Below are 26,648 nucleotides of genomic sequence, written 5' to 3'. Positions count from 1 at the left end.
AGAAAGGTGGAGGTAACAGGGCAGTGGTTGTACCTCCTGCCCATTCATGGGAAGGTCCTGTGGGAAGGGGTGTTGACAATGATTGAAGAGGGCATCAGGGTGCCACAGAGTGAAAGGTCCCTTCAGAACGTTACAATTGGAGGGAAGGGGAAGATGTGCTTTGTCGTGGCATCACATTAAAGGTGGTGGAAATGGTGGACGATGGTCTGTTGAATATGGAAGCTGATGGAGTGGAAGATGAGGAGAATCAGGATCCTATCATGGTTCTGGGAGGGGGGAAAGGGTGAAAGCAGAAGTATGGGGAATGGAATGGTCGTGCTTGAGTGCCCTGTCAACCATGGTGGGTGGATGAGGATGTGAGGAGAGTCCTCGGATGAGGAAAAAGGAAGACATATCTGGAACCACTGGTATGGAAGGTTGAATCACCAGACAGATACATTGCCGTGGTGCAAGTGAAAAAATGTGATAGAGTCATTCGAATAATTGGGGGGTGAGGAAGCATAGACAGGTAACTGTGAGAGTCACTGGGTTTATTCTTTATATTAGTTAATAACCTATCCCCAGAATCAGAGACAGAGATTTTGAAGAAGAGAACAGAAGAGTTGAAGATGGACCATGTGAAGATAAGGAGGATAAATTGGAAGAAAGTTTGATGATATTTTCAAGTACAGGGCGAGAGCTGGAAATATCAGTACATGTGGACAGGAGGACGACCTTCAGTCCCTCGGGTCTCACCCCCAGTTCATTTTACCCTCTGTCCCCATTTCAGCAACCGTAAGCTGCTCGGTACGTCTCTGAAATGTATTTACTGAGAAAAGGTAATGGTGAAGAAGATCTTTCAACAAGCCTTCTGAACAATGATGACAGAAATAGCAACCATTAAAATTAATGACATTTCTGGTGGCAGTAAATTCTGAGATATTTTGCTTCAGTTTCGACATTCTCAATGTGTTTCATATTGTAGATGAAAATTGGTCACTAAGGCTGACTAACGGGGGAAGCTGGTGTGATGGGCGAGTGGAGATTTACCACAATGGCAGCTGGGGGAGATTGCAAGATAGACACTGGACCGTGAATGATGCCAACGTAGTCTGTACACAGCTGGGTTGTGGTGAAGCGACAGCCGCTTATAACTATTCAAAGGACGGAGAGAGTGAAGGACCCGTCTGGGTGAATGATGTCCAGTGTGAAGGAAACGAATTGCAGCTCCAGAACTGCAGCTTATTCACATTGAATTCGTCTCTCACTGACAGTATGGATGTAGGGGTCCTGTGTTCAGGTAAGCAAGTTCTTCACTGCCTTTACAAAAACAAAGAAGTGAAATGTCTAATCTGCTGAGAAAAGTGATAATCTAGGTTACTTGTTCCTGGGTGTCTCAAGCCAGTCATTTCACTCGAGGAGAGTGGGTGAGGATGGTGGGCGGTCGGGGAGCTGGGGCTGGATGGGGGTGGTGTGCAGAGAGAGAGGACACGGACACAATTAAACAACAAGAACGTGTTTATTACAGAAATTTCAATTAACACATACATCACAAGGGGTTTAACAGGAATGTAAAGGGAGAGAAAACTGACACAGAACCAAACAAAGAGATGTTACAGTTGGTGACTAAATTCTTAGTCAGATAGTTGTATTTGAAGAGCCAGAGACACGGAAATATTTCTGGTGGAAATTCAGGTCTGGGGGTTAGATGGTTAAAGGCAAAACTGCAAGTTGTAGGCAATTGAAGTGGGTGAAGTACAAGAAGCTGTATTCAGAGAAAAGCAGAGTTCCTGAAATGTTTCAGGCTGGAGACGGTTATACTGATGCAGGGGGAGAGCATGAAGGTGGCTGAACATGAAGATCATAATTGGCAACACGAGGTATTGATGGCGGGGAAACCAATAGATCGTCGAGTGCCACGGTGTTCCTGAGAGGGGCTTCATGTAGGGCAGGCAACAAAACTTTGGATGAGCTGATGTTTCTGGAGGATGCAAGATGGGTGATCGCCCAGGAGAACATTAAAATATTCGATTCTGCAGGAAACAAAGCATGGGTGAGCATTTCAGCAGCAGATGGGCTGAGGCAGGAAGGGAGGTGAATGATGATAGAGGTGAAAGATAACGGCCTTATGAAAAAGAGAATACGGAATTGGAATCTCAGCTCTGGTATCAAATCCGGCGTCGAGCTTGCAATCAGTTCTACTGTACAGTATATAAGTGGAGGTAGCTGTGTGGGAGTTGTTATGGTGTAAGTTTCATTATGTTGTGTATAAAAGTAGACAGATGTTTTGGACTATACGCTTTAAAGTTTCATTGTGTAGCATGTCAATGCAGGCATGTGTTCTGGGGATGTTGCATTATGCAGAGTGTAAGTGTGGGCAGATGTTTTCGGGTTGTTCCAATGAACATTTATTTCCATACGACAGAGTGGAACTTACAACATATGAGATAGTTAATGATTCAGATTTGATACCGATTGGTTACAGTAAATAATTTCTTCGGGAACAGCGGAAATCAATACATTCCAGCGTTTCACGTCAGAAGTTTACAGTGCTGAATGGTTATTACACACTCAGTCACTGGACAGAGTAGAGTATGTCATCTTGTTCTTCAGTTAGGTAGATGTTAAGCTCCACCCAACATTTATGCCCACCTTCAGAAGCCATGTGTCTTCTCCTTATCTTCTACTTCTCTATCTGATGGGTAACATCGCTGATGTTTATTCTCCAAAGTGCCTGACGCAATTAGTCCAATCATTTTTGTCCAGTCCAGATTAAATACTGGTTTCTGTTCATCCAGGAGGTCTACACATCTGGAGTTCAATTGCCCATAGGCGCTTCCTGATCCTGTCCAACATTTTGAAGAGAGATCCTGTTTCCTGCCCTCTTTGGTCCGGTCCAACAGTCATATATTGATAGAATTAGTCGTTTAGTTCATTGACTTTTTACAGACAATAACAATTGTTAATTTGCCTCACAAGTTTCGTTTGCTCATTGAACATAATTGCAGCAGTCTGTCTGGACAGAGAGGTCTGCATATTTTCTGTTCAGACATGCGGTTTATGTCTCTAAAATTACTCAAATATGTTCCTTGTCAAAGACAGAGTCCCATCCTTACAAAAGTAATTGATTCTCCTATGCAATTAATATTAAATTGATTTATGATAATGTTATAATCAACACAACCCTAGAACGTAGTTCTACACGAAGATACTGCACATTGCAAGGCTGATGTTTAAGGGTACTATTTTTGTAGACGTTACATTCTCCAATATGAAGTGGAAGTAATAAATAGGGTGGATTAAACTGCTGGTCTTGCCAGTGACACCAACATCCCGTGAAATAATTAAAAAACAGAAAGGAATGGTGACATCTGGCGAACTATCTGGTAATATAATTCTGAATGGATCAATCACATAAAGCATCATCGGGTCCTCCTCATCTTCACTAAAACCACCCGTTTGACAAAGATTATCCAGGAAGGCATAGAAAACGCACAGCAAGTATTCTCCATCATAAATCTTCCTCCTGAACCACTTCCCTGCCTCGTCCACCCTGAACTGCAAAAATATGTGAGTGGAGCTCGTAGATATTTTGTCACAAAGTTCAAAAACATCCGTTCAGTCACCTCCACTACTTCCCTTTCTTCCCCAACCCACCAGGCCTAACTTCCTATCAGTTCCCATCCCCATCCCATACGATCACCCTGAATTCCCATTTCTTGTTTCTCTCCTAGAATCCTTCACGCTGTCTCGGAACCTGTACTGTTGATGGAATCCACATTTTGCTGTCTACACCTTATTTCTTTTAAACTACTGAACACAAATATTCCCTTCCTGGGTTCCATGTTAGCTGGCATCATTAACCATTATCTTTCTCTCTCTCTCTCTCTCCATGTTCAGGCTCCTCTCCTTCAAATCAGCAGTCATCACACCTCTCCTCAGAAAGGAACCATTGACCACCTGTCCATGCAGGTTGCGGCCCCAGCTCCAACTGTTCGTACCTCGCCAAAGTCCTTGAATGTGTTGTCGCCTCCCAAATCCATGCTCATCTTATATGAAGCTGCATGTTTCAATTCCGCAAGTCAATTTTCTATCCACACCACAGGACGAAAACAATTGACATCCGAAGTGATTGTGACAAATATAAACGATTCCACCTCCTCTTTCTTGACTTGTCTCAAATTTTGATATGATTGATCATGAAATACTTCTCCAATTCCTCCCCATTAACACCCGGCTGGGTGGGACTGCACTCAGCTTGTTCTAGTATTATCTATACAGTCATGGTCAGAAAGTGGCCTGCAATGGCTTCTCTTCCCGCTCCTGCAAAGTCAGCTATAGTGTCACCAAAGGATCTATCCTTTGACACTTCATTACTCATTTACATGCTGCCTTTCAGTGATATCCGCAAACACAGCCTCAGTTTCCACGTGTATCTCACTGTATCCAACTCTACCTCACATTCAACACTCTTGAGCCCTCCAATGCCTGCACACTGTCAGAATTCCAGGCTGACATTCAGTACTGCATCAACAGAAAATTCCTCCAACTCAGTATTGAAAAGATAGAAACCATCAGTCCCCATCGCATGCTTCCTTGTCTCCAACTCCATTTCTCGCCATGCCAACTGTCTGTCACTCAGCCAGACAGCCTGTAATCTTGGTGTTATATTTGACCCCAGGGTGATCCTCCTATCAAATCTCCATATCCTCATTAACACTGTCTATTTTCACCTCCATGAAATCACCCGCATTTGCCCTTATCTCGTCTTGTCGATAGCATTGTTCCCTCCAGACTCGATGATTCGAATGCACTCCTGGCTGGCTTCACGAGTTTCAACCTCTGCAAGCTCCGCTGTCTCGACCATTTGCCACTCAGGCATCTGCCCTCTGCTCACTGACCTACCTTTCCCAGCAATGAGCGGTTTTAAAATTCTCATCCTTGTTTTCAAATCCCTTCCTGGCCTCACAGCTCCTGTCTTTGCAATCGGCTCCAGATTGACAGCTCCCAGTTCTGGCTTCTTGAGCATTCCTGGTTTTAATTGTGCACCATTGGCGGCCGTGCCTTTATTTGCGAAGGTCACATGCTCCAGAATTACTTCCTTAAATATCTCTGCCTGTCAACCAGTCTTTCCTGCTTTAAGACGTTCCATAAAAACTAACTCTTTGACTTAGCTTTTGGTCATCTGACCTAATATATTTTTCGGTGCTCTGTGTTAAAATTTCTTTGATATCACTCCTGTATCGCGCCTTGGGATGTTTAATTACGTTAATGGCGCTAGATAAATGCAAGTCACTTGTAATTGAAGATGAGGGCAATAGGAGATGGCAGTAAATGTCTGACCAAGATAACAAATAAGGGTAACATACATGGACAAGGAACAGATGCAGTTATATAACATGAGTATAAATTAACTGTTAATCGTGTGAGTGATTGCCTGTTTGACACCGTACACAGCATTCAAAACATAAGAGGGGAACTGGAGACCAGAACTTGTCAAAGCCAGATGTTATAGCATATCTGAAACATTGCTGTTCTTTACATTCTATGTAAGAAGTAAGTGTAAACAGATATTCTGTTGTATAGTTTTATTTACCTGTCACAGGTGCATTTAACCTTCATTTTTTGAGCTGGTGATGGTAAAATCAGTTGTATTGAGTGATGATGTGAATGTCTATTGAAAGTATAATCCTCATGTACTGTTATCCAACAGACCACGTGCAGTTAAGGCTGTCTGACGGTGGAAGCCCATGTAGTGGCCGAGTGGAGATTTATTACAATGGGACTTGGGGCTCAGTTTGTGATGATTCCTGGGATCTGGCGGACGCTGACGTGGTTTGCACACAGCTGGGTTGTGGAAAGGCATTGGACCTGGCACTTCCTGCATCTTGTGGACCAGGCTCAGGGCCAGTTTGGTTGGATGAACTGAATTGTTCCAGTAACGAATCATTACTCTGGGAATGTCCCTCAGCATCGTGGGGTAACCACGACTGTTCTCATAAAGAAGCTGTGAGGATCATGTGTTCAGGTAACGGTGCTTCCATGTGCCCATTTTCCGTAGTGTTGTGCACGTGGTTTCACAGGGAAGATATAACTTCGAATTACATACAATGGACAGCACGGAATCTGGCCATTCGGACTAACTGGTCAATGTGGTGTTTACGTTGCCCACGAGTATCACCCCACATCATTGCACCTAACCCTCTTTGCATATCCTCCTGCTTCTTTCTGCCTCATGTACCTGTATAGCTTTACCTTGAAGGCATCAGTGCAAATCACCTCAGCAATTGCATGTGTTCGGAATTCAAAATTCAAACCACTCCCGAGGTAAAAAAAAACAAATTCTCCTGAATTTCTTTTTAGATTTATTCGTGATTATCCTATATTTATGATCACTAGCTTCGGCCTCTGTCACTTCAGAAGTGATTAGTGCCTCTGTATCCCGAGGTCTCTTTGCTGATCTATTTCATTTTCACTCTTATTTTACAAGAAGTACGTGCCTTCTTTATTCTTCCTGTCAACACTGAGCACCTTAGACTTATCTCTATTCAACTTATTTGGCAATTGTATGCCCATTCGGCCCGTTTATTAACGTCTTCCCGTATTTTGTCTCTGTCTTTCTTAGTGTTAACTATATCCCCAAATTGCTGTCCTCTTAAATTTTGAAATTAAGTCTCCCTTGTCTAAATCCAAATCGTTCATGTAAATGTTGAGCAGCAGTGACCCCAGCCCTGTGGAACACCACTTCCCACCTTGCGCCATTCTGGGTTACCACATTGTACCCGGACGGTGTGCTTTGTAGCTGGTTTCCTATCATTCTTCCACTGATCCCTTGACTTCACAGGCCCTGACCCCAGTCATGATCCTTGTCAGAGGCCTTCTGAAAAAAAAAAACATGCATATTACATCGACTGCATTATCCCTGTTATCTTTCTGTAACTTCTTCAAAGAATTCAATAACGTTGTTTGTCTTTCTGTTGTGAAATCCGTGTTGATTATTCTTTATTACTTTATGGGCTGTCAGTGTTTTTCTATCGCTTTTCTGAAATAATTACTGGAAATCAGTGAACACAACCGGTGCAGCATGTGTTGAGCTGTGCAGTATGAACATACAACGAGCTATCAATCTAACTATCTGGATATTTCTTGTGTCATTGACAGAGCACAAAGAGCTGCGGCTGGTGAATGGGAAGCATCGCTGTGAGGGGAGAGTGGAAGTGTTCTACAATGGCACCTGGGGAACAGTGTGCTCGGATACACTTGATGGACCTGATGCAGAAGTGATCTGCAAACAGTTAGAGTGCGGTCCCCTCAGTTCTATCGATTATTATGCTCAGTCATTTGGAGAAGGATCCGGACCCATTTGGCTTGATGGGATGAAATGTCTTTCACACGAATCGTTCCTTTGGCAATGTCAAAAAGAACCGTGGGGTAAACACAAATGTGAACACAGGGAGGATGCTGGTGTTGTTTGTTCAGGTAACACAACAAACCTATAAATGTGCGAGTGTCATTTCAAACATTGGTGTCTGATACAGTCAGCATGTTTCTCTTCTAAACAGAAGCAAAAGTAACTAAGGAGCAGCACCACAGATCAAAGGACTGCATTCGAGAATATGATTGTAAACGTGGGCTTTCACCAGGTGCTACTTCCTCTTTATTATACCAACTATCTGACTTGTACTCCTGTCTTATACTACATCAATAATAACCATTGATTCTCTTTGCCAGATTCTGGACATTGGTTGCGCCTGTTTGGAGGTAACACCAACTGCTCCGGGAGAGTTGAGATATTGTGCGATAACAGCTGGGGCACGGTGTGTGATGACTCCTGGGATATGGCCGATGCCAATGTTGTCTGCAGACAGCTGGATTGTGGTCACGCTCTTTTGGCCCCAGGAGGAGCTACTTTTTCCCAGGGTGACGGTGTTATCTGGCTGGATGAGGTGAAATGCACTGGAAGCGAATCTTCTCTGGCCGACTGTCCTTCTTCATCGCCGGCTCAGTCTGACTGTGATCACAAGGAAGATGCCAGTGTGATTTGTTCCGGTGAGGGTGACAGGGTTTGGAGAGTGGGGTTAGGGTTCATTGTTTTGTTAAATTGGCTCACTAGTTCCGGAAATTAAGAACAGTATTTATCGTTTAAATGGAAAGTGCTGAAATTTCATCCTCCTGAACCTTTTGTACAATATACTCCACAGGGCTCGATGTGCCTCCAATTGCTGTCCCGTCCACATCTGCAGGTACTTACCATTATTAGTATCCTCGCCAGCGTTAGGGTTTGAATTAGTTGAATTGGTATTGTAGTCATTTTCTCAAGATGCTATGAGCAATTTCTCACTGACTGGAATATCTTTTCCTCACCGCATATTTCAAATGGTCTGGTTGAAATTCAGCTAATTTCAGATTCTGGCTGTACCTGAACTGTCGTGTTCTCATCAGAAACATGGGGGCACTGTCTCTGTAATTTAGACTGGCTCACACTTCCCTCTGGTGCAATGTGCACCACACATATTGCGGAATGTTCAGCCTGACTCATCGCCCGGTAGCAGTGGATATAATTATTAACTCCCTTTTGTAAATATGTTATTGTGCAAGACGGACTGTGTATGTGTTAAACCTTTCTGTATTATTGTCATTAAGAACAGGGATATAAAACTACTTCCATCCTAGTTGCGGTCTGCTTCGGAGTTCTGCTAATCTGTGTGTTGATCTCACTGATGGTGGTTATACAGAAAAAGTCAATCAGAAGAGGTGAGGTTCATATCTTCCCGCGGATCCAACGAAAGGTCCCAGATATTGTGTCATATGCATGCAAAACTCTCGTTCCTTGCAGATTTCTATGGACTGTCAAGTGGCCTTGTTAGAAAGACATTTTTTTTTTGTTGCTGATTTTCTCCATTCAATGTGCTAAGGATTTAGTAAAATGTGACATTTAAAATGGAGAGTGATTTGAAGTGTCCACATTCACTGTGAGAGTTCAGCACATCATACATGAAATTCTGGAAGAATTTACTTATTGTAACAAAGGATCCGGAAGTTTACTTCAACTTTTTAAGCTGTGCATTCAACTATTTACTTGTCTGTTAATCTTCCTTCATCCATTGGTTATCAGTTCCAGCCTTTCAGATTCCGGCTCTGGGCATCCAATATCGAGCTGTCTAACCGTGTCTGACTGTTATTTTGACAGGTGATACTTGTATAGGACCTTCTGTATTCACCAGCGGTGCTTCAACATTCCAAAACGACGCTTCCATTCATATTTCACCCATCCAAATCACTCCTGATTTATTATAAGAAATGGGACGCTTAATAAATGACACTTTTCATAATAATATAAAGTTCCTATAGAAATAGACCTCTCTCTCTTCAGAAAGATTCTGTAGCTGGGACAGCATAGGCGCCGAGCACTGCCAAGGACCCGACCAGAACAGGCTCTGTAACAAGACAGTCCGAAAACTGATGAGATCGAGCCTTGTAACCTCACTGGACAGGCAGTCGTTTACAAACGATCACAAGCAGGAGATCAGGTCATAGAGTCATAGATTAATAGAGTTATTCAGCACTGAAACATTCCTTCGGCTCAGCGTATCTCTGCCGGCAATCAGGCACCTATCTATTCTAACCCCATTTTCCAGCACTTGGTCCATGGTGTTGTATGCGATGGCATTTCAATTGTTCATCTAAATACTTCTGAAATGTTGTGAGGGTTCCTGCCTCTACCACCTCTTCAGGCAATGTGTTCTAGACTCCAACCATCCTCTGGGTGATACTTTTCCCCTCAAATCACCTCGATATATCCTTCCCCTTACCTTAAAACGATGCCCCTTGGTTGCCGACCCCTGCACTAAGGGGAAAGTTTTCTTCCTATCTATGCTATCAATACCCTTCATAATTTTGTATACCTCAATCATATTCCCTCCTCAGCCTTCTCTGTTCTAAAGAAAGCAACCCCAGCCTTTCCAGTCTCGCTTCATAACTGAAATGCTCCTTCCCAGGCAACATCCTGGTGAACCTCCTCTGCACCCTCTCCAGTGCAATCACATCCTTCCTACAGTGCAGTTCCCAGAACTGTGCACAGTACTCCAGCTGTGGCCTAACTAGCGTTGTATGCTGCTCCATCATAACCTTTTTGCTCTTATATTATGTGCCTTGGCTAATAAAAGCAAGAATCCCATATTCTTTCCGAACCACCTTATCTTTCTATGCTGCTGCCTTCAGTGATCTATGGACAAGTACACCAAGGTCCCTCTGATTCTCTGTACTTCCTATGGTACTACCATCCATTGTATATTCCCTTGCCTTGTTACTCCACCGAAAATGCATCACCTCACCCTTCACAGGATTAAATTCAATTTGCTGCTCCCTTGCCCATCTTACCAGCCCATCTATATCGTCCTGTAATTTAAGGCTTTCTTCCTCACTATTTACGACACCACAAGTTTTTGCATCATCTGCAAACTTACTCCTCATACCTCCTATATTCAGGTTTAGATGATTAATGTTCACTACAAACAGCAAGGGTCCCAGCACCGATCCCCGTGGTACATCACTGGTCACAGGCTTGCACTCAATAAAACAACCCTCGACCATTACTCTTTACTTCCTACCACGCAGCCAATTTTGGATCCAATTTGTCAAATTGCCCTGGATCCCATTGGCTCTTACCTTCAAAAGGGAAATATTGAGAGTTCAGGGCTAACATGTTCCCATAGAGTTGAAGGGTTGGACGAACAATTCCAGGGATATTGTGGGTGTCAAGGGATATGGAGGATTGGATAAGGAGCAAAAAGGAGGCGACTGGCAGATTCAGAGCGCTGAAAAACAGCGGACTCCAGAGAGGAGTACAGAAAGTATAGGGGGTACTTAAAAATTGAATTCGGAGAGCGAAGAGGGGGCATGCAATAACACTGGTGAGGAAGATCAAGGGAACGCCCAATGCATTTTTTAAAAGTATATCAAGGGCAAGAGGATAACCAGGGAAAGAATGGGACTGATTAGGAATCAAAATGGCCGTCTGCGATGTGCAGGCAGAGGACGTAAATTCGGCTTTAATGGATTACTTTTCATCTGTGTTCACCATGGAGATGGACGATGTCGGTGTCGAGATCAGGGAGCGGGGTTGTGAAGTACTTAAACAAATTAGCATTGAAAGGCAGGAAGTGTTTGTTGTTTTTGTGGGCTTAAAATGGAAAAATCCCCAGGCCCAGATGAGATGTGACCTAGGCTGTTAAGTGAGGTAAGGGAAGATTCAGCAGGGGCTTTGACACACATTTTCAAATCCTCGCTGGCCAGAGGAGATGTACCAGAGGATTGAAGGACAGTGAATGTGGTATCATTATTCAAGAAGGGTATCAGGGTTAAACCAGGTAATTACAGGCAGGTGAATCTAACGTCAGTGCTGGGGAAAATATTGAAAATATTTTGAGGAACACGATTAACCTCCACTTGGAGAGGCAGGCATTAAGCAGGGACAGTCAGCATGGCTTTGTTTGGGAGAGATCGTTTCTAACAAACTTGATTGAATTTTTTCCTCAGTCAACACATTTGTCCTCAGTCTGCTGCAGGTGAACATAGGGATATGCAGTAAAATTGACACATAGACATGTACGAAAATACACACAACAAAACTACTCCGCATTCACTGTACCCGACTTTGTCCCTTTACTCTCTCCGTCTCTGTGATTTGGATGTGTTCGCAGATAATTTACTGTTCAACGCTCGTGGGTTGCAACTAAACTTTCATCTTCCCACCCTCCATCTGACAGGTTCTGTCACTAGTGGCAAGGGTTCACCGGCTGGTTTATACCAAGCAATTTATGAAGAGATTGGGAATATTCCACCTGGCAAGGATTCCTATCAGATCCGGCGTTCAGGTCTGTGTTTTATATTTCATGCCGAATGTTCACAAGACAAATGTCACTTCCACTTAACTACCCCATGTTAATGGTCAGTTTACTGACTGAACACTGTCAGAAATCCGCTCGATAACCCCAGGTGAAGGAGTCAAATCACAGTGCGAGTGTGTCTATATCTGTGCGTATAGCAAGATTAGCAATAGGTTTGGGAAGATTCCCGCCCGTTGCTACTGCTTAAAGAACGTGATTTCTGTTTGTTTGTAACTATCATGTCATTTTATTCCATTTAAGCTAGACCATAAATAGTCACAGCTCTCAGGAGGAGACAGTCACATTGACTCAGAGTTTATTTCTCTAACTGACTGGATTTCTGGATCAGAAACACGCTTCCATCAGGAACTCCTAAACTGAAGTCGGTGGTTCCTGCAAAAAACATATCCGAACACTTTGCATTCTGAAGTTTAACATTAATCTACAAATTCTGTTTCACAATACTGGGGCAACAACACTGGCAAATCGATAAAAGTTTTGTCTTGCGATATATTTGGAGGGCAATTTAACCATTGAGATTAATTTCTCAGGTTGCAAAAAATACCAGGAAAGAACAAATCCGTTATTCGTCTCCTTGCACTCTTTACACTTTTCTGCCCCATTATCCGGGGTGGGGTTCGGTTTTAAAGCTACCACCATCCGTTTGAGACTCTGAAATTGAAAGAAACGCGGACAGGATGGAGGGATTCTGGATTATGAAACTGTGCGAACTGATTATGTTTTATACTATTGTCTCTGCTCTGATGTTTGAAATCTGACCCACCAGCTGTACTGTGTATTGTTTTAACTGCTCGCTGGATGAGCCAACATATTTGGTCCATCCCGAGTTGCTGTTGAACTACTGCAGTCCCTGTGATAAATGTTTCACAATCGTGTCAGATACAAAGTCCCAGGACATTGTCACCAGATGATGACGGCATTATGTTATTTGCTGGAACGTCCCAATCGATCTCTCCAATAACCATCCATGTTTGTGTTTAACAGTTGCTGATTCCATTGAGTCCCTAAATCGGATTGAATATTACACCAGTCACAGTTTGGGTGATACGGATCCTGGATCAGAAAATCCTGAAGGGAACTCCTCCAGTATTCAGGGTGGGTACATTTTTATTTGTTACCATCACGTTTTTTTAATCCATCACGCAGTCTGTTATCTAAAATCAACAACTAAATATATCAGAACTTAATCGCTGTAAAATGATGCTGCTGAATGCATGGGGATTTGCTGAGGGATTTTAGTTTTTAAGAAAGGAGAAATAATTTGGATGTCTGCAAAATAATACCGATTGCAACCAATACTTTAATGGAACGAAACATTCAATTATTGTGATTTCTGACACTGTTGTGTGGGCGGTGAAATGTGACATTTGTGTGTATGTTGAATGGGTGATTCAATGGGACAGATGTGACTTTAAAACGGAGGGCAGAATTTTGTCACACAGTGGCGACAGACTGGGAGGGAAATTGCCGCTGGATAGCAGTGCAAAGGAAGCCCGACGTATTTACTCTGTTAAGTGATATTCCTGGAAGCGGCCGAGCTGGTGGGTGGAGGCTGCACTTTAAGGCACTGGGCAGGCAATTGAGTCAATAAACAGGAAATTCATGGCAATTTTCCAAACCATTCACAATTTAATGAAAGGTGACAACAGTTTTCAGAGACTCGCCATCTATAAGGAGGGGGAAGGTCAGAGGAAGGTCAGTTTTGGCTGTGAAAAGCATTGTGGCACTGGAGGGAGGGGGAGAGATACTGTATCGCGGTATTGGCAATCTGGAGGCTGACCTATCTTGGCAATCATAACAGAGGTATTTAGGATGAGCATCCTCTCAGACTTGAAACTTACCTGCACCAAGTAAAAAGAATGGAGACCTTGAGAAGTGAGTGCAGCAATTTACAATAGGTCTATGCCACGCCGGTTTTGAGGCCTCCCATTGTGGAGGAGAATGAGAGATGGAAGCAGCTGCAGTCACCAGGAGTTGGGCTGCAGCACCCAGATAGGGACAATAATCATGAGGCTGGAAAAGAGTGTGGATGAACAGGGCACACAGCCGCACGCAACCAGCTTCTTGAGTGCAGAAGATGCTACCCACCAGAGAGGGCTTACCATCAGAGGCTCTGCTTCCTGCAAATGTCGGAACAGCAGTGTCACTGAAGATTGTGCTTCTCCAAGAAGGTGGGCACTGAGCTGTGCTCCATGGTGTAGGAACATCTGAACAAATGAGTGAGGCACCCCTTCTCTAATTTAATTTTTATCATTTGTGACATTTAAGGCTGTCAAATTAATGTTAGGCACTGCACTCACCTTGTCATACTACATCAGGGCATTGATCCCGTTCCTGCACTGAAACCTCTTACATGGGACTACCTCACGGCTGCTCACTCCCTGCTCAATCTCCTGCCATGCCCTCCCCACCTGCCTCGCTGGCCTCCTCCTCCGGTCCCGATGGAAAAGCGCTTCCCTCCTTGCCCTTGCTGCCTGGAGGAGCACTTCCATGGAGGCATGCGAAAACCTGGGCGCCAACCTTGCTCTGGCTGCTGCCATCTGCCAAACATGCAGGTTGTCAGTCTCCCAACCAATATCCTACACTGCCCCTTCCTTTTAATCGATTACAGGCTGCATTTTAAACATAGCATGAGCTATGACTCGCCTATCGTGACACGACACGGTCCCATCATTCGCCAGCCTCTAATCTCACTACGGCTGAAGATCACAGTTTACCCTGGCTTGCCCGTGTCGACTGACGTCTAATAATATAATTCTAAGTATTCAGTGATACCATTTAATTTCAGTGAAAATCATTATTTCCGCTCAGGTCTGGTTCCGGGTGATTATGATGATGTTGAGACTGGAGCCATTGACACTCAGGATGGTCACTTGTTGCTGGACAGTAGTCCTGATGATCTCTTCACAAGTGCTGGCGGTGATCTCTCCACTCTCGGTGAGTTAAACTCTCACAGTCACCAGCTCTCTGTCACTACTTTGAATTTCGTTCCACTCGGCGATGTCACAGACTGCTGGTTGATTTAAATACATGTTGTGATTAAAGGAAATTAGACAAAACAATGATTGAAATATTTTAGAAAAGACACCCTTATGTTATTCGGTGTGTGATATCTCTCTTGCTAACACTTTGACTGCAAATCTTCCAGGTGCTCAATCTGAACACCCTGATTCAGGCTGAGCTGATCCATTTCATCTGCTTTCACCCAGCGGTAAAAAAAACAACACGGTGAATGGAGATGGAAAACATTCCGAGGCCAACAAATTCCAGTCCCCTTTACGTTATACGTATATAGATGACCCGCATTGGACCAGCTTTCAGTCCAATCATTAAATCATAAACTTTCTCTCCACAGTATACAGCTCTCAGACCCGCACTGAGCCCACTTTCAGTCCAGTCATTCATCCATAATCTTTCTCTCCACAGTATACAGCTCTTAAACCCGCACTGATCCCGCTTTCAGTCCAATCATTAATCTATAATCTTTCTCTCCACAGTATACAGTTCTCAGACCCGCACTGATCCCGCTTTCAGTCCAATCGTTAATCCATAATCTTTCTCTCCACAGTACACAGCTCTCAGACACGCACTGAACCCACTTTCAGTTCAATCATTAATCCATAATCTTTCACTCCACAGTATACAGCTCACAGACCCGCACTGATCCCGCTTTCAGTCCAATCATTAAGCCATAATCTTTCTCTCCACAGTATACAGCTCTCAGACACGCACTGAACCCACTTTCAGTTCAATCATTAATCCATAATCTTTCTCTCCACAGTATATAGCTCTCAGACCCGCACTGATCCCGCTTTGATGCCTCCCTCCATTCCTGAAAACAATGAGGATGTTCACTATGACACGTTCACAATAGCAGACATTACACCAAAGATGGGCACTGACTGTATGGTTCAACATCTTACATCTCCATCAGTCTGGTAAGACCAATGTTTTATAATTTGTTCCGTGTATTGTGCTGACAGTGTGCTGTCCCAGCTGTTTCCGATATTAAGAATATCGATATTGATTCCAAAGTATCAGAAAGATGATGGGCGGCACAGTGGTTAGCACCGCAGCCTCACAGCTCCAGCGATCCGGGTTCAATTCTGGGTACTGCCTGTGTGGAGTTTGCGAGTTCTCCCTGTGTCTGGGTTTTCGCTGGGTTTCCTCCCACCACCAAAAGATTTGCAGTTGATTGGTAAATTGGTCATTATAAATTGCCCCCAGTAGACGTTGGTGGTGGGGAAATGTAGGAACAGGTGGGGATCTTGTACGAATTTGGGATTAGTGTTGGACTAGAAAAAATGGCTGGTTGATGGTCGGCAGAGACTCGGTGAGCCGAAGGGCCTGTTTCAGTGCTGTATCTCGAAAAAAAAGAGAACATTTTCTGTACTTACAAAAGAAATAGGAGGCTTATTGAAGCAGAAATATTCTGAGGAGATCATATACTGTATTTGATGTATTTGTTTGGTGGTTAACATTGCTGTAAACCTCTCAAGTCGTTTTTGTTGTTCTTTCAGGTAAAAGTCAGCCTCAAATCCAGTGTATGATGTCTGGAGGTGGATCACAGACTGATGTGTTATTCTGTCTTAAATCTGAAGGAACGGCATAAACTTTCCCAACAGTGTGAACACGATAATTGTGATTTGTTTTACGATATAAACATCACTTTATTTTTTTATCAACCATCATTTTACATTGTTTTGAAAGAACTAGATTTGGCTTTTCTCTTTATTTTGTCTGAAGGTGCGTGTTTTCTGTTTAATTAAAATACCAAACAGAATTGATTTCGGATCATTTCTCTGTCTGCACAAATACTGAGATATATTACTCCGGATGTAATTACCAACAATGTTACAGAGATTAAAACCGGTGCTTATTAATGAAGAGTTTATGTAAAGTTCGTTTTGTAACCGATTCACTTTTCCATATCCTGTTAAAAAAGGTTTAGAACACGTCAGGTGACAAATAAATGGTCTGTCTCTTTAATCTGCATTTATTGTAACTTCTTCCTCCACCACCACATACTCGATATGGACAAATTACTGCAGTTTCTAATGTAAGTGTTGATGTACAATGGGAATAACCTTCAAAAATAATTAAAATGATTTATTCAATGTTGCAGTTGGAATTTGTGCCTTTGTCAATATTAACGACTGCATTGTGGTTCAAGGACTAAATATACACCAATTTCGAGATACAATATAATGTTTTCCTGCGCTACACTATCCCGGAGTATGGTGGGAGAGCAGGAGAAACTGGTCAGTAATTCATGCGTTTTTGCCGTCAATTTTAAACATTTCAGTTAGTCATCAGCAGAGCGCAATTGTTACTCTGTCGGGAGAGCAGCTACACCATGCATTACTCTCCAGAAAATTGTGATTTTTGTGATTCGTCGGCTTACTGAAATACCCGTATCCACCAGCAGACGGCGAACATCATTTGAATTGAAAACGAATTATGCTGGAAACACTTAACAGCGGAGATATCATCTGTGGCGAGAGACACAGGACTAGCTTTGAACGTTATTGCGATTTCGTCAGAAATATATATTAGTCGAGATTAATTACTTTTAGCAAATACAGAATCAGGGAAAAAGGATGGACTGGAGAGAGTAAAAGAGTGATGGAGGCAAGTGTTATGAAATGAATTCCGCCCCCTTTACTATCTCTTATCTATCTCCCTGTGATGTGCAGCACTTTATTCTCTCAACCCTCACATTGTCATTAAACCTGCTGACAATGGAATCGCTGTTGTTGTTTGTTGTAAAGACCTCTACCTTGGGGAGCCTAAACACGAACTCTCTGACATATCGTTCCACTTCCCCCAGACCATGAGTCCATCACTGAACATCATGTCATCCTTTCCCATATTATCTTTGAACTCATTTCCTCTTGAGATCTTCACCCCGTGCCTGTGACCGCGCACAGCCCCTTCTAAATCCTCCAAACATCCACAAACAAGGCTACATCGTAAGACTCAACATTTCAATCTGTTCCTTTCCGATGGATCTTAACTCTTTCCATTGCACTTTCTCCCCTTGTCTTCTTCTGTCGCCATCCACGATTTTAGCTACTCTGGTTTCCGGGCCATAAATGTTTCCTTTTCACCATGGACATCCAGTCCAACACTGTAAACGAGATATGTAGATTCCTTCAACTACATCCCACCCCAGGCCGTCCAACCACTCTACATTTACATCTCTCACCAAGATGTTCATTCCCTTTAAACTTCTCTTTCTCTCTCGAGAGCATGTAATTCTCTTAAAACTCTATCTCTCACTAGGATGATCAATCCCTTTAAAACTCAATCCATTCAGGAAATTCGGATCCCTACATGTCCATCCCTCATCAGGACGGCCATACCCTCAATATGTCCATCTCTTACCAGGATGTTCAAACCATCTGCAACTTAGCCCATTCAAAATATTCAGGTCTGTACTTTTCCGTCCCACACCGGGATGTCCAGTCGCTTTACAGTCCATCTTTCACCAGGATGTATCTTCCACCTACACCTGTATCTCTGAATAGGACGTGCAGCCTTTCTGTATCGCAATCCCTCGCCTCGCCATCCAGTTGTCTGACACCTTTACATCCCACCAGCACACGACATCTTGTTTGGTAACATTGATGACTATTTCATTGTAGTTTCCTGACCTCATTCTCAGCTGAAAGGAATTAACTTTGCTTCTAGCTGCCAGCCCTACTTTACCTTTACACGACCCATCCCCAATTCGATTCCTCGAAATCTTATTTCTAAAACTGAGGATCGGCAGGTCGCTCACAGTGTCTATCTGTAGCCACCAACCCAGAGACCTAGCTCGATTATGCACCCCACCTCCCCCATCCTGCTTCGGGTCAGGTCTCTATTGCCTTCTCCAGGTATCTACATCTCTGTTACAGCAGTTCCAATGATGCCACCTTCCACATCATCATTTCCGAATTGGCTTCTGTCTTTGATCGGCTGAAGAGTTCCCTTCTTCAAGCACGTAACCTGCAATTCCACCCTCATCCCTTCTCGTCACCACCAGAGCCATGATCCAGTTAGCCTTGTCCTCACTTGCCACAGCAACACTTACATATTCAACAGTTTTCTGCAATTTCAGCCGCCAGCGCCATGTGACGACGAAAGGCATCATTCCCTCCCTTCCCCATTCAACAATCCAAAGGCACTATTCCCTCTGTCAAGCTCTTGGTTAGTTCTCTGTCAATCCCAGAATCTCTTGCAACAAAAAACATCTCATGCAATGGTTGAATGATGCAACACCTGTTCTTTCCCCTCTTCCCTTTTCACAGAGAGCATCCCAAACATTCTTTCTGGATGAAACAAGCATCTAATTGTACCTACTTCGAACTGAATACATGGTATTTGTTACTCACAATGTAGTCTATTCTGTTGAGAACAAACGGCGATTTGATGAGGCTTCAATGAACACGTCAACTTTATATTAGCACTTTTCAGCCCTAAAATTGCTCCTGTATTTTTTAATAGCGGGTATTTGTAATGGACGAGCAAGTTGAATTGGAGGAAGTATGGGTTCGTGCTCGGTGTCCGGATCCCCTATTGACTCACGGCAGTAGCAGTTACCCTGGACTCAACCTTCCTCTTTCCTATCATGTTGGCAGATATGTGGTCCTCTTTGACAATTATTTCATATTTCCCTCCCACTGCCATGTATCAGCAGCCAGACCTGGAGCCCACACTGAGAGATGGCTCTGCCGTGCCAGTCACTGCACTGTCATTGTGCAGCAGAATTGGAGACCACACCGAAAGCTAACCACGTGGTGCCTGGCATTGCACGGTGAAGCAGCGAGTAACATGTGAAGTCTGAGAACAAGTGATTAAATATTGGTTGCATTGAAATGCTACTCAAACCCCTTCCTCCCACCCCTGCACCAAGTGACCCACGAAGATGATTCTTCCCCTACATTTAGGTCAAATCTCCACTGCACCTGGACAGAGAAAATCCCTGCATGAGGCATTCCCACGCCCACACACTGTGAGGGCCCTAAGTTATTACTAAAACATTTTGCACAAATTGACATGGATAAATGTTTGACTAATATTACGTTAATAAATTGCACTCAAATTAATATTCATTCATGTGCCACCTAATAGTGTTCCCTTGAAGGCTGGTATTTTCTAATTATGGAGCTGCCCCTTTTAATTCAGCGTGGTGGACGCTTGCAGCTGTCGTAAAAATGGTACTGCAGATATTTACAACCAGCATTTTCGGCGGTGCGACCGAGAATGGGACTGGCTTCAGGTTGGTGCATCTGGACTACATTGCTGGTGCGTGCATGGGCATGGGACGAGGGTCTGTCAAGGGCACAGATGTACTTCCCTCTTGAAAGAGGACACTACCTGCAGCTGCCGTAGCGCCAGTCTGATCCCATGGGGCTGTGCATTATCTCTCACTGATCTGCATGAGAGAAAACTAAAGGACACCACTGATCAGACCCAAGCTCCTCTCCATTCGAACCACTAAATCTGTCAACGCTGCTTCACTACTTTTCGAGGCTGGACGTCACTGTAGAAACCAAAGCCCCAATAGCAGCAGGTTGGGTTTCAATCAAAGCTGGCCTTGGTGGTTACCAGGGCTCTTGCATAGTAAGCTTCCGTAGAGGACAACACATTCTTCATAAGAGAACACAGGCAACTCGTTCCATGAACAGGAACGTCCGGGTGCCATTCAGAGACGATTGGCTCCTCCATAGTCTCATCCATGATGTTGAAAGTCCTTGACAGGTTACCCACGCAACCGTTCTCTGCTGGTACTATTCCAATTTCCTTTGCGTGAACAGCCAGGCATTGAATTGGTATTCCCCACACTCTTCAGCAATGTTTGGGTCAGGGCGCATTCGCCTGCCTCCTCTGTCCTCTACTGTGCCTTTCACCACTACCCGTGCTACTCACTTGCAATGTGAACTTCACCCTGTACAGACTGTGCTATCTCACCATCATTCCCATGCATTGTGCTAAATGCTGAACTGGTGCGTGTTGAAGTCAGAGGGGTGACTGTTCAGATTGGTATTGCTGGCTTGGTTCTCCTGCTTCTGAAGGGCCGAGTCGTGCAGAAGAATCTGTCAGCAGAGACAGGAAAAGCGAAATATGAGTACTGGGCAGGCTAAGCAACCACATATCTGTGAGAGTGGAGAGGCACCTACAATTTGCCGCAGCTCCCTTAAAGAGATGCACATCTAGGACAAGAAGAAAAGAAGAGAAACTTTCGCAAAACAAATCAATGTCGATGGTTATGTATTTTGCTGCGATGTTTCCGCTTTAGAGACCTGTTAAGTTAGTGAGTCACGCAGCATTTTCTGAATCGTTCAGATGTGTGGTCGGGGTCAGTTTATTTGAACTTGTTCAGTTTGTCCGTAGGAGGTCAGTTTATGAAACTACTGTCCGTTTATGGTTAGTGGCCAGTTGATGTTCAATGTGCCATTCAATGGATGCCGTGCACATTTATTTTCTTGACCATGAAACAGTTATGAAATACTGGATAAACACATATTGCATCAGTTGGAGCCATTGGTGCAGTTTATGGAAGTGGATCTACCAGTGGCGGTAAGCATTATGATATTAAACATAATGTCAAGAAAACCTGCTATAAAAAGGGGATTTTTTTAAATTCATGGATTGGCAACCTACTTTAAACGTTTAATTATTAAGTATAATAAACTCACCTCTTCCTTGTTTAAACTCAAGAAAACTTGTCCAATTGGTTCTTTTACGATCACAACAAAGGACAAAGGTAAAACACTCACTCGAGTGTTAAGTACATCCAGTGATTAGAAAGGAATAACCCCTGCTGCGGTCAAATGAGAAGAAGGACAATTGGGGTATAGTGTGACCCTCGTCACCTGATCGTAACAATAACCAATGCACTATTCTGTATTCCAAAGAGACGAGGATACCACTGTGAAAATGTAGCCAGTGCACTGTTTAGTCTTCCCCACCAGAGGTGTAAGCTGGTATTCACCAAATGAGATAGACATTACTACATCATTGTAGTCTTTGCACTCATCATTGCTATATAAATATAATACTGCACTGTCATACCTACAAAAGAATGGAGGTATTACTGTATCAATGCAACAATTGTATTGTGCAGTATTCACCAGCAGAGGGAGGCAGTACTGTTTAAATGCAAGCATGACACTGTTCAGAATCCACAGGCAGATATGGACAGTATTATACCAATGTAACTATTGCGCTGTGCAGTTTTCACCAGTGGAACAGTCAATCAAATTATATTCTGGGCTTTGGGAAGTTTCAATTCATATCTGTGCAATATCTGGGCAAGTACACCGTTTGACATATAAACGTGTTCAGAAGAAAGCATGTTACTGACCTTGTTTGTTTAGTGACTGTGATTCATGGCACTTTCCAAGGGACCTATTTGTGTCACTGCGAGGTTTCTCTTTGATATCAATAAGATTCTCCTTGCAATGTTACTCTACTATTGCGTCAATGACTGACAGGCACCTGTAGCTTTACAAAGAGGGAGAGAATGGATCAACATCTGAGAACAACAGGCTGGAAGAGTATGCTCTGGGAGTTTCAATGTGTATATTCAAATTGCCATATAGTATATATAGAAATTATGATACATATGGCGGTTCAGAGTGTCCACAGGTTGTGCTATCTCTGATCGTTAGTTCCTGGTGAGCCTCCATCTCCAACTATTAATTCAGTAAACTACTGTCTTTTTGTTTCATTAACCACCTCATTACTGCTGCCTGTTCCTTGTCAGGATCAATGACTCTGATGGTCTCTGAACTGGCCTGTGGTTTAGCAGAGTTTAGTAAGTCATATGAGGAAAAGACTGAGGACCGAGTCAGCAAACTCTTGAACATAATGGAGTCTTCTTTACTCTGTTTTCTTTCACTTTCTCTTTCAGTGCCATCTGCTGGCTTGTGTGTGCATGGTAGCCTCAAATGAACAATATGTCCAATACAATTGTCCAAACACTACGATATCTAGTTACTAACTGTATGAAGCATGCTTTACTGTATTTTTTTTATCATTTAATAACTTATATTCGCGGCTCTTGGCGGTAAGTGCATCTCGCCATTTGAGCAATTACATGACATCCCTGATTGGGAGTTGTGTGTCCAGGGGATCCCTCGGGTGCGAGACTTTATTTGAAAGGGGATACTGGGACTGAGACTATGTTCCAGTTTTCACAGAATCGTAGGGCATTCTCAGCATTTGCAAATGGACCTCTGGATTATGTCATCGACAGACGGTTCTGGGATTGCTTATCAATGAATGCAATTTGTCCATTGAAGTGGCAAATTTGAAAAGAATCTCTGGGAGTTTGGTAATATCTTCTGGGTCCATAAGATTTTCGTTTCAGGAGACCTTGCAACTGTCAGTATTTCTTGCGTCCCGTTAATGTTATCTATTGACAGAGATACTCTGAAATTACCGTGTTGACAAGGGGATCCTCGAATTTCAACGTTTATATAGGATCCTGCATGTGTGGCAAAAGTTACATCCGAATATAAGTGCTTACTGGATGTTCCTTCGTTACTTGCACCATTTTCAGAATGTCAATGGCTAATCAGGGTGGCACAGTGGTGCAGTGAATTGCACCGCAGCCTCACAGCTCCAGTGACCCGGGATTAGGTCTGGGTACTGCCGGTGCGGAGTTTGTAATTTCTCCCTGTGACCGTGTGGGTTTCTGCCGGATGTTCCGGATTCCTCCCACAGCGAATGACCTGCAGGTTGATAGGTAAATTGACCATTATAAATTGCCCCGAGTTTAGGTAGGGAATATGGGATTAATTTAGGATTAGCATAAATGGTTGGTTGTTGATCGGCACAGAGTGGGTGGGCCGAAGGGCCTGTTTCAGTGCTGTATCTCTAAATGAATAAAGTACCAGTATTTATGATTTACAGGATTGGCCGGCTTCTCACAGATACAAGAGACCCATACCAAACATCTTAAACCTCCATCATTCTGTCCGAGTAATTCAAGTTGCTGTGGCAACCAGTTGCTGTCAACACCCATAACTCATACTTACTAAATTGTCAGTCTGTTTGATACCTGCAAAACATAACTCAGGGGAACAAACCTATCAGATTGTGACGGGACCCGAAATCCCTGCAGAAACCAGTGAGTGGATGGCAAAGTTATGAGGGTCATTAGCCTGGTTCCAATACAGTTTGTGAATTCTTTGGTTAAATGTCCATTTCAGGAGAGTTGTTGTTTCACATCCGGGGAAAGAATTAATTTCAAGGTTTTCTACTTATGGTAACTTTATAGAGACACGTCAGCTGTGCTAATTTGTTGATCAGCATTAGATCTTCAGGCTCTTTTCATTTTCCAGATCTACTTTCACTCCCGGATATATCAAACTGACATTAATTATTATTTATTGAGTTACAGTGGACAGTTTATTGAAACAACATCTACCTTCAGCTCCCATCTTTGCATTGAATCATAGGGAGTTAACAAGTGACATTGATAGAGGCTGCATTCCTGGTGATTGGATCACAACGAATTAACCGTTTACAGTAACACAGCCTCACCCGCCTGACTAGATTATCAACAGTGTTACTGTTTCATTAACCTCTATATGCAGGTGGAGAAAACAGCTTGAACATTTCACAAGTTCATCTATTTTACTTTAAAACCACATGGAGAATTGATGCTCCTGCTGTACCTAACTTTGCTGATTGATTTGAACTTAGTCATTTATCGTGAACTGTTGATATTTGTGTTTTACATTTTGTAAAGTGTACACAGATTACCATATCTTTGTTCTTTGAGTCAGTCTTTGAAATAAGAGATCAGTTTATTTGCAGTCACTAAGCTCTTACATTTTTCCAATGATCAATGATATTGCACAAACATTCGTCCCCCGATACTTTGTCCTTATGGATTTTATGTAGCTAAGTTCAAAGTCCGAGGTGAAATGTCCTGCAGCAGTATGTTGATATCACAGAAATCATCACAATGTCAGGCGCTTCCTCTCAGTTCAACAGAACAACAAAACACACAGTGACTGTTCTGAGGTCCTGCAGACTGTGAGCTGCTTTTCATATATTTCGGTAATGTAAATTCTTTGTTGATTCCAAGTGATCACCTTTGATAAAGCACATTCCGTAATGCTTACAAGGAACACATCACATCCCTCCCTGCACAGTTCAACGATGGTGAATGTTTGGAATTTCTGATTACCAGTCAGTGTGTCTTTGTGTTCTGATTCTCTCGACAGTCTCACTGAGTGATCACATTTCCTCAAAGATTTGGCAAGTTACCCTCTGAAGCTTCACAGTCCTTATATGGAGTATAATTGTGCGGCATTTCTGAGAGGAACGATTCAGAAATACATTGCCGCTCTACATGGGCTTATACAAGAAAAGTGGGCAAGAAAAACAGTGATGGCTCTATTGCTGGTCATGGTGGTAATGGTAATCGAGGTGGCTGCCCTCGACATCAAGGCAGCAAGTTACAAAATGTATTTCTAATGAGATCACTTTCCTCATCCCCTCATAGCCCTTTTTTGCCAGCCTCTCCAAAGTCATGTTTCTATTGCATTTATTTCTTTCTCTTTACATTCAATTACAACCTCACTTCTTCATTTCTCCATGATATTTTATTCTGTAAAAAGGCAAAATCCTGCGGAGGCTGGGAAGCTGAGAAATTAACAGCAAGTTCTGGTACTACCTTGTAGGCAAGGTAGAACTTTTAGAAAGAGGAACAGAATTAAAATTCCCGGCTGGAGAATTTTCTTCAGAACTATGAAGTGTTCTGTTGCAGCAGTATTTATGTAAGAACAGAGGCTGGGTAAAGGGGAACAGAGGAAAGGAATGAAGGAACTAAAGAGAATAACTGACAGGGTGGAAGGCAGTAATGATTAAATGGAGAGCGGAATCATTCCCAACGCCCGCTGTCAAAAACAAATGGAGGAGTAGTTATCATGTGAGTTTTTGAAGTTGACGCTGATTCCAGAAGATTGAAGCAGTGTGGCAGGCCGTGACAGAAACATCAGCATAGGAATGGGGCAGGGAATTATAATGGCAAGTGACTGGAAGCTCAGCATCACGTTTGCAGACTTATTGGAAGTGCTCAACAAAGCAGTAACAGAACATGTACTTGGTTTCCTCTGTGTAAAGGACAATTATTTTCAGTACAATATTTATTTGTTTCGAGGTACAACATTGAAAGAAGCACTTCGACCCACCGAGTCTGTGCCGACCAACAATCACCCATTTATACTAATCCTACATTAACTCCATATTCCCTACCATTCTCCTACCACCTACCTACACTAGGGCAATTTACAATGGCCAATTCACCTATCAACGTGCAAGTCTTTGGTTGTGTGAGGAAACCAGAGCACCCGGCAGAAACCCACAAAGTCACAGGGAGAACTTGCAAACTTCACAAGGGTAATACCCAGAACTAAACGGAGATCTCTGGAGTTATGAGGCTGCAGTGCTAACCACTACACCCCTCTGCAAGTACAGATACACTACTGCTTCACCTGGAAAGAGTGCTTGGAGCCCTGATGGTTGAACGAGAGGACGTGAAAGGGCAGGTGATGTATCTCCAGTATTTGCATGGGAAGGTGCCATTAGAAGGGGAGTGGGTGTTTTTACTGATCGAAGAGTGAGTCAAAATGTGCATTCAGAATGCTGATAATTCCACCCAGGAAAATCCCTTGTCACAATTTTCCCCTTGCAAATTTATTCCCCCCCGAAAATTTATTCCTCCCCCCGCAAATCATTTCTCCCCCCCGCAAA

The 26,648-nt window shown here is 43.2% G+C and overlaps 1 protein-coding gene across 1 annotated transcript; it reads left to right on the top strand.

Annotated features, from left to right (window-relative positions):
- Positions 1–1,254: 1,254 nt before the first annotated feature.
- LOC137360170 (deleted in malignant brain tumors 1 protein-like) lies at positions 1,255–25,076 on the top strand. The gene is made up of 6 exons (XM_068025719.1): positions 1,255–1,279; positions 5,693–6,007; positions 7,141–7,458; positions 7,542–7,622; positions 7,711–7,947; positions 24,979–25,076. Exons 1-6 carry the CDS (start codon positions 1,255–1,257, stop codon positions 25,074–25,076), a joined length of 1,074 nt encoding a protein of 357 aa, XP_067881820.1.
- The last annotated feature ends 1,572 nt before the right edge of the window (positions 25,077–26,648 follow it).

The sequence above is a fragment of the Heterodontus francisci genome, unplaced genomic scaffold, assembly GCF_036365525.1.
Source record: "Heterodontus francisci isolate sHetFra1 unplaced genomic scaffold, sHetFra1.hap1 HAP1_SCAFFOLD_216, whole genome shotgun sequence".
NCBI lineage: Eukaryota > Metazoa > Chordata > Chondrichthyes > Heterodontiformes > Heterodontidae > Heterodontus > Heterodontus francisci.
The sequence above is the reverse complement of the archived record's forward strand: the minus strand, read 5'-3'. Positions and strand labels throughout refer to the sequence as shown.

Bases quoted from the DNA above. Each gene is read 5' to 3' on its own strand.
- LOC137360170 (XM_068025719.1), top strand. From the start codon at position 1,255: ATGGATGTAGGGGTCCTGTGTTCAG. The intron at 7,459-7,541 runs GTAACACAACAA...TCTTCTAAACAG, and splicing joins TGCTGGTGTTGTTTGTTCAG to AAGCAAAAGTAACTAAGGAG. The intron at 7,623-7,710 runs GTGCTACTTCCT...TCTCTTTGCCAG, and splicing joins TAAACGTGGGCTTTCACCAG to ATTCTGGACATTGGTTGCGC.